Consider the following 9598-nt stretch of genomic DNA (forward strand, 5'->3'; position numbering starts at 1 on the left):
ATTTAATATATTCATGGGATTCTGTCTCTATGCACTTACTAATGCATAGAATTGATTTGATGAATTCAAATCATCATTTAACACCGACAAAACCTTTTGTGCTGTTTTGGCTGTCACTAGTTTTTGTAAGATGAGTTATATATGAATTTTCTGGAACTTTGCTATATCAAAATAAGTTGGATGAAAATGATATAAAAGAGTACGGAATTGTAGACCAAAAAAATGCAAGAGCAGACCTAATGCTTGTAACGTGGCTGTGTTTGTAACTGGATACCATTTGAACAGTAAGCATGATCCGTACTACCTAAGTGGCAATTATCGCTCGAAGGAACAATTTGTGTTTTAGATTGTGTTTTGTTTGTCTTTTGAGTTTGCTGCTAAGAGTGATGAGAGTGTTATGTTGTGAGAGCTAAGAACAAATGTTCTTTTAATAGTAAACTCGAATAGACGGATGAGTATTGTTAAGAGAGAAGCCATTGGTTCACCAGGCCAAGAGCTAGTTACGGGATGAGCAACGTATAACATGGAAAATGGAGAAGTTATAGATGAAGATGGAGATGAAGGTATTTGGATTGAGAATGTAGATTACTTAATCAATAACGGCCAATAATATATTTAACGGTTAAATGAATGATTTTAATTAGTAATTAGCTTTTGATAAACAAACATATTTCAGTGTAATATTTTGATAAAAAAAATTGTTAGTATCATTTAATAAAAAAGTTACTTTTTAAAGTAGTTCTCACAGAAAATTACTTTTTTTGAGGTAAGTTTTACTAAAAGTCAATTTCTATAAGTAGTTTTTGATAATTTTTTATTAAATTTATCCATCAAATAGTAATATTTTTACATTTATATTTTTGATTAAAAATCTAATGCATTTTATTTATTTTTTTTGGGATTTTGAGTTTGTTATACTATAATGACCTAAAAAGCTCTTTTTAACTTAATGATATAGGAGTAATAAAATACTATTTCAATTTTTAAACAAAAAATTTGACATTGTATTATGAAATTATCTTATAGTGATGTAAATAAATTAACTTCCCTAGCTGTTAAATTAACCTTAAACCCCGCTCATCAACATTTTGATGTCTATAAAGCATCCTTTAGACTCGGTAGTCAAAAGTTGCTCCTGTTTGGCCAACTAGTTTTGCTAGAAACTTTTAATATAATTCCTAAAATAACATAATTTAATTATGATAAAATCCTGATTATCAATTTCAGTTTTTGGACATAAAACTTAGGTTGCATCTTTTCATCTCCAAATTAAGCGTCAAATATTCCCAATGCCAAAGAAATAAAATGTGAATTGTCTATGACGTGAGGTGATTCAATAAACCTGGGTGAACTAAAATATGTAGATAATCACCTGAGATTAGAATCTACACTACTTGTTCATTACCAATTCTAATCAATGGGATTAAGGCTTTATTATTAATTTTTCCTTAGAAATTAAATTATATACTCCATCTGAACCTGAGATATTATACTATATTTTCCATTTTAATTCATCTTTAACTTTTGAATATTTCTATTTCAAGTAGTGTTTTTATCATTTTTTTTAGTTCTTATCCATAACTTTTTTGTTGTTTTTTGATCGCTACCAATTTTTCAATACTTGTGTCAGATAGAGTATATAATTAAGCACCAACAGAAATAATTAAACGTTATAAGAAGCAGCAGACTGCATTAATAAATACAAGAGGATAATCAGGTCAAAAACCAAATTCATTTCATGTCTCTGTTCAAACAGAACAGAATAAGCAATTGAAAGTTAAAACTTCTTCCGACTAAAAAAAATTGTTATCAGGAGGAAATCTCTGCAAATTTGTTCTTGCAGGTAAAAGAAACCCGAACACTATCGACAAAATAAACTAGAGAGTATAATAGCAACAGATCCTCGGCAGAGAGAACCTACAATGAATATATCTGCAAAATTACTTATTGGTAGCTCCAATAAACTGAGCCACAGGGGGAAATGATACTGTTCAAAATCTCCCAAAGAACCCATCATATCGTTATCAAGGTTTAAGAGCAAGTGACAAGCCAAACTTTGGAGTTTTGTCCAAGGCCATGGTGTCAAATTCACTCGCGATGGTGAGCACTGATTTAGGAATGACCTCGTGCTGGAGGACAGCGCCCAGTTTACCATGGTTGTTCAGCTTCGCCTTCACAACTGTCAGATTATCAACTGCATATAGTCCTCCAACTGTGATAGTATTCTCGTTTGTAGAGAACCTTCTGCTGATTTCAGCAACAGCAGCACTTTTCCTCACCTGATCCAAGTGATGTAAATATGAAGCCTTAACGGTATCTCCCTTGTCGCCCCTGTTGAAGTAAGATGCTCAAGTGTTATAGAAGTATCCGTTCTCATCAAACCAACCAAGAAATATCTTGCATCAAGAGCGTTATTAAAATGAAACCTTAGTTCAGGGATCGGACTTACAGAAGAATTGAAGCACATGACTCTGGTTTTGAAAGATTAAAACCAGCAGTATACTTAGTGAAGTTACCGGAAGTAGTGTCATAACCTGCTTCTACACCAAAGTTAATTGTAGGGGTACCAAGTGTTGCAGTAACATCAACAACAGGGTTTTTGTTTAGACCAAGAGCTGTGGTGAAGGTTGCGTGATTATGGAAGTATTGAACCTCCAGCTGTTTGACAAATGATAATACAATTAATATAAGGTTAATAAAAGATAAATCTACTTTTGGGGGGCGTATATATACCTTGCCAGATGAGTAATCCGGTATCTTGAATGAAACAATAGTTTTTGTTGATGGAACTACGTCGGCGATTGTGATTGTTGTGGAGATCTGCCACAAAGAGTTACTGAGAGAGTGCCTATACAGTTTCAACTTAATCTCCGCAACAAATTCAAAGAACATAAACTTACATTTGACTGCGTGTCAAGTTTGACATCAGTTGTGGTGTTCTTGTACTTATACAAGGCAGCCACATCTCCGGATGACAGCCCTCCTTTCTTCACAGCTGTTGAAGTAAATGCCTATAGGTTTGCCGAGGAAAAAGAAAAGTAAGATGCAATCCTGCAAGCATTGTTACAAATGGCACTAGGCCTACTGAATCAACAAAGAAACACGAATATGCAACAAGATAGTAACTGCATGCCAGGCATTTCCACCAAACAAGAACAAGGACACCTTTCTTATTGGAGAATGAACAAGACGTCTTATAATCCCACCAAATATCCTGTTTTTGCAAGAGGTGGGAGAAAAGATAGATACTAGAACAAAAGCCATAAGGCATTAGATGATACAAGTAAAATATGCCTAGAGCCTAGCCCTGCCATCATAAACACACCCTCATTTATACCACTTTCAGGAGGGGTAATTGTGATGCAGGTCATCGGATGGACCCTGAGAAAAGGAAGCACAAAAGATATTTGTTCCTTTCAAAAAGGTGATTGTCAGAATCAACAAGGCACAAACTTGATAAATTAAGGTCCAATATACATGATTGACCATGCAAACCATTAGCCAAGATGCCCAACCAGTCGAGCCAAAGTGATCTAAACAGCAGGTTGTTACCAGAAGCTGGCAAATACAGATCAAGCTGCATCTCTTCCAGATACTCTGGTCTCCGAGAAAAAAATTGATATCCATTTTAACAGTTTATTTTATAATTAGTTAAAAAAATTACTAGATCTAAACACGATTTCAATTCTAAATTAATTTATTTTGAAGGAAATAGGAGTGCTGTATTAGAGATTTATAAAGCTTAATCGTAGATCTTTTATTAGAGAACTCCAAGAGATTAGCACAACCCAAAAACCTCACTTCATAGATTATATATAATTCTTACAGAATGAAATTGAAATGAGTTTGGGAAGAACTATCATCTGTAAATCTAGCCAAAAAGCCATTCAATAAAATATATTTTGAACATGAATTAGAGGATTAAAGTATCATGATATATCATTTGATCAAGTTACATGGCCGGGTTAAATGAAAACTTTGGGGGGAAAGAGGGCTGCTGACACAACCATGTTGTGGCATCCCTACCACAGAAATATGGCAATCATGATAAATTGCTTGTTGGAAGCACAATGAAGCCTTAAGATGAGAATATTTATTTAGACAGAGAATCTCAAGAGACTGACTGGCGAAGCCTGTGAAAAGTAAGGAAGATGGCTATTTTGGAACAATGTTTTACCCCAAATATCAAGTGCTTCTATTTTCAGGAAGAAAGGCAACTACTAACACAAGCATCCTCCGGAAAGAGCAGACTCGCAAAAGTAAGAAACACAAAGATGAAGCGAGTTGCAATAATCACAATTGATAAGGAAGATCTGAAGCCATATGACACGAGAGCACACAGCTAGGCCTTGCACTCGAGTAATTTAGGGCTAGGCACCTTGGTCTCTGACTCAGAAAGTAAGGGAAGCTCGTATTTCCACAATATCATGAAAAGGTAAGGGTCAAGGTGGTCAAGCAGGTTGCAATAAGGTTTGATTGCAACCATATGGCACAATTAATAATAAGCTACGTAGCATACTGCACATCCCATATAAATTCAAGTTTGCAGACATAAAAGGTACTGGAAACATGTTTGAACATGAAGACAAAAGAGAAAGAGAAGTTTAGCAACGAAAAAACATAATAGTTGGATATTGTGACTGAAAGGAAGCCTAAGAACAACTTGACTACTAGAGTATAGTTTCAGGACAAAATTCAAAGGAGGCAGCATGACCGGCTGTGTGAGCTACATTGATCGTACAAATGAGGATCCCATTGACAAGTAGTTACCAAAACCAGCACATGCATGCTCCATAGTGCAGAGTCTAGCAGATGGGATTTATATTTAGTCTTCCCTTTTTACCAGATTATAATTTGCCCAATTACAAAAGTGATAAACTTTCATTGGTTTGATAAGCAAGTACATTTATCCTACTTCTACTTCAGTTTAGATCTAGGAAAGTCACAGTAGACGCCTAAGGGTTTGTACTGAGGCTCAATAGCCACTGAGTAAGAGCACAATGAGAAAAGCCACGTTGGCCACTACTAGCTTAAACCAAGCTACCACTGTGTGAGTGTGAGGCATCATTCCAAGTTAGCTCTAATATCAATGTTATAGATCAAATAGAAGAGCTCATTTAAAAGACGGCGAGAGAGCCCACTTGATCTATAAAACCCCCATCAGTGGCCAACAAAATCAATGTGGGACAAGTTCCATAATTTGCAATAGGCTCAAATCCATTATAGTTGCATGACTTTGAGATATCATTAGTGGGATTATGAAAAGATTTGTTACACAATTTAATCATTTTCTAGTTGAAATAATAATAGACTAGTAGTTAGAGGCTTAGTGTTCGAAATAGATCAAACACAAAAAAGAAACTAGGAGAAAAAAATTGAAACATAACCAAAGAATTGAGCAGAATCAAAAATTTTTAAAAAAAATTATCACCCAAAATTAACCCAAATAACCAACATATAATAGAAACAAATCAAACCAACTAACGAATTTCCTGAAGGATAACTCTAAGAAGTGCATCATGACAACAAAAGTAATCAAATGCAAATCTTTCAATATTATTAAGGGTTGATCCACGATGATGATCCCATACACTATTCTAGGGATGGATTGGAGAAGCATACAACCTGAGAGTTTTTATGTGACAAATGAAGTTGCAAAATCATCAATTATACATGATAGTAAAATACTATCATGTAAAAGTCAATTGAATGATTTGGTCTTTGTGAAATATAATCGTGCTTTGAGACATTATTTCTTTAAAAAGACATCATGGACCCCATTCTTTTGATGGATATAGGTGAAAGCAATGAACGAATGCTTTCGAGGAAGGAAGATGATTCTTCTGGTGATGAAGTAGAGTTTGCGTTTGGTGATGAACTTGATTTGACTTGACATGGGATCAAGATCAAGTAGAGCTTTCAATGCATATGAAATTATGAATTTATGATCCAAGTTATTTTACTACAACATCAAGTCTTCAACAGTGAGATGTAATGTGGGTCCTTCCTCCAAAAGCAATAAAGGTAAAAAGCAAGTAGCTCCACTCCACAATCATATCTTAATATTGTTTTAGTGGAGGAAAATGAGGATGAAAAGGATATTGGTGGAGATGAAGATTATACAAAGATAGTGAAGATGATTATGAGGACAATGATTATAATTAAGAGTATTAGTGTTTCTTTAATTGTGTGTCACAAAATATTACAAGCCTCAAGAACCATTGTTTGCTTTCTTTATCTTTCTCTATGTTTAAGTTTTTTTTTTTTCTTTTTCCAAGATATGCTTTCTTAAGATATTTTGTGTTGAATAGTGTTTCCCGCAATGATAATGAATGTTTTCAAACTCGTGTGCTATTATAATATGAATATCACGTTGTTTTACGTATCATATATGTTTGTATAGTTTTTTAAGCTTTTTCGTAAGAAACTGCGTCTCAATTCTCACCTAGAAAAATCTTACCAACACTTTGCGCCTAGGCTCCAAGGACCTTTGCACCTTGGTACGACTCATGCTTTTTTAAACTAAGATAATAATACACAGGAGAAATAAGCACAATGTGTAACCAAATCCTGTCTAAACTTGAAAATAAGTTCTAAATTTAAAATAGCGAGGATGTATATTGCAAAGTTTAAAATATGTTCTCAAAAAAAAGGCCTATACCCTTGTAAAATACCACTGGAGACTCATACTCTCATAGGGCATAGCTACTCAGCAAACATAAATTTATTGCCATCTAATAAGAAAAAAATTCAAAAGGTCACAATTATTTTCTTTTAATTTTATCTAACTGGTGATTTAGAGTAAATTCTACAACTTTCTTATGTTCATCTATTGAAAACAAGTTCTATATTTAAAATAGCAAAGGATGTACTTTGCAAAGTTCCAAATATGTTCTCTGAAAAAGGCCTATACCCTTGTAAAATACTACTGGAGACTCATAGGGCATAGCTACTCAACAAACATAAGTCTATTGCCATCTAAAAAAAATTCAAAAGGTAAAAATTATTTTATTTTATTTTTTATTTAGCTGATGATTTGGCGTAGATTCTACGACTTTCTTATATTCCTCTATTGATAGAGGCACCATCATCAATAGAAAATCAGACTTGAAATTTGATTTAAAAAAATCTAAACGGTCAAACCTTAGCTATTTTAAAACGATTCAGGATTGTGGCTAGAAGTTGTCGTTCATTGCTTATTCAGCACTTAAGCAATTCTGAACTGTGATCTTAATATACTTAGTCTAATTTCTAATACAGATTTCACTACAAATTAAATTTAGATTGATGTATTATCCTAAAGGCCTCATACCACATAAAATTTAAAGGTTCCAATCTTTTCTTTCTTCCCTCCTTACGTTATCTTCCATTAAAACCCAACAAAATTATATCTTTCTTCCCTTATCAAATACGCCTATTTTGTTTTAATAAACTCCCTAACTCATTTATCAAACATTAAAACCAAAAACCAAAAACCAAAAACCCTCATCCCTTCCATTTACCAAATTCCATACATAAAAAAGATCCCATCTTCCCTATTCTTCCTGCGTCAAATGAAGAATAAACAAAGCTTAAATCTTCACTCATCTTTCTTCACCCACACATAGATCCACATAAATTAAACTGATGCTCCATAAATCATAACAAAAGCTTTGTTCTTCTCTTTCAAAAACCGCAAAAGCAAAACCCTCAAACCATGCGTCAAATTGGAGCTCATAAAATAACTTTGAACTTTGTGATTTGATTATTACACCCACTCATAGATCCAAAATAAATAAAACTTAATCACCACAAAAAGATTTGAACTTTGATCATAAGAACCCCAAATTTCAAAGCTTCCTAACCCTACCCTGCTCCACAAACTATGAAACCACAAAAAGATTCCAACTTTATCATACAGAACCTATCACTAATATCTATCTGTATAGAGTTCACATACGTCAACAATGAAACTTATTTTAATGTATTGAAAAGATAAAAGATAATAGAGTTACAAGTAACACTCACTTCAAGGCTCAAGTATGAGGTTATATAGAAAATCATTTAATACAAATTACCTAGTCATGTTAATGGATCCCCAATATGATTTTAGCCTATCCATTCCATATCACACTCCAAAAAAAAAGACCAATTAAATTAGTATAATCACTTCAATTAAAAGGCCTAGGCTTGATACATGTTCTTTCGTGTCAACTCCTTGATAACAAGGGTCATTGTCAACGTAATGAAATAGATATATTACGTCTAAAACCTTCCTTGAGACTCTCCTCCCTTTGGGAATGGAGAATTAAATCTAACCTCTAGAACAAAGAAGCCTAAATCTCTTACTCTCTAACCCCTTTCGCCTAGCTGTTCAGTATAATTGGATCTTCAATTCCCAATCAAAGCAATATTAATCAGTGACAAAAAGGTAGAAATCAATTGGCTGAAATGCCTTTCCACAAATAGAAAATTTCTTGCTGATCAAATAATTCCCTAACTTAAAACCACACACAAATAGAGCAACAGACACCTAAAGCGTAGATTTCTCCTATTCTCGAAGTTTCAAATTTCAGAAATTGAACTACCAAAGTTCTTTCTCCTTAGCTAAAGAGTAAAGACTAGTAAGTATGCATTGCACAAAAAGTAAGTAAATAACATACTACTACAATGTTACATGTGAAATACAAGTTTTGGACTCCGCCACTGAAACAGAAACAAAGCAAACAATGTTTATGTGGAAATCCAGGTTTCAATTCATCACAAAATCAATTGGCAAGAAAAACTGAAAAATAGCAATGTACAAGAATTGAGATCTAATTATAGTTCCCTCCTCCTTCCCAACACCAGAAACCATCATACGAGCACATAATTGGATCTAATTTTAAACACATGTTCACATCATCTAAGCAATGGGCGGCATTTTGCTACAAAGATTCACCAAAACGTATTCAATAACTGGGAACTGCAACTATAAGACACAAAATAGAAAAAAACTTAAATCTACTGAAAATAGATATACAAGCATCAAACATAAAATTAACAAGATCCAATCTCCACAGTTCGAGAAGTGCCATAACATCAAAAAGCTCTTACAACAAAAAGAAAAGCGTAGATAACAACAATTAACTAAAATCTGGATACAAACCATTCGCGGTTATATCAAAACCAGCTCATAGTAACAAAATATATGAAACTAGGGCACGAAATGAAATCATACCACACCAGTTTCACTGCATGAAGAAATTGAAAATTTCTGATCTGAGACATAATCTCTCGTCAAAAGATCTGCACTCCCAAATCCAAAACAACAGAGAAATCATTTCAAAAAACAAATCAAAAAAGTTCAAAAAGCGAGGAATTCGAAGGAAGAAGAGGATTGAGAATACCTTTGGCCCGTTTGCCGATGTCAGAGAATAGGCCAGGACCGTTGACCATTGTTGAAGTGACCGAGAGAGAGAAAGAGAGAAGAGAAAGAATGGAGGAGAAAGAAAATGAAGAAAGCAGGGAGAAAGAGGTGGAGGAACTAATCTTTAGAGAAAATGAAAAGAGTGTGGCGACAAGTCGAACACCAACAAAACACACGCGATTGAAGGACCGAGGACGACACCAAAGGTCT

At 34.0% G+C, this 9598-nt stretch overlaps 1 protein-coding gene across 1 annotated transcript; it reads right to left on the reverse strand.

Annotated features, from left to right (window-relative positions):
* Positions 1-1713: 1713 nt before the first annotated feature.
* Positions 1714-9598, reverse strand: LOC130820739 (mitochondrial outer membrane protein porin 2-like). Its single transcript, XM_057686238.1, has 6 exons — positions 9369-9598; positions 9200-9267; positions 2901-3011; positions 2734-2820; positions 2450-2658; positions 1714-2331 (listed from the first exon to the last, which is right to left on the reverse strand). Exons 1-6 carry the CDS (start codon positions 9415-9417, stop codon positions 2025-2027), a joined length of 831 nt encoding a protein of 276 aa, XP_057542221.1. The 5' UTR covers positions 9418-9598; the 3' UTR covers positions 1714-2024.

This window comes from Amaranthus tricolor, chromosome 8, assembly GCF_026212465.1.
Source record: "Amaranthus tricolor cultivar Red isolate AtriRed21 chromosome 8, ASM2621246v1, whole genome shotgun sequence".
NCBI lineage: Eukaryota > Viridiplantae > Streptophyta > Magnoliopsida > Caryophyllales > Amaranthaceae > Amaranthus > Amaranthus tricolor.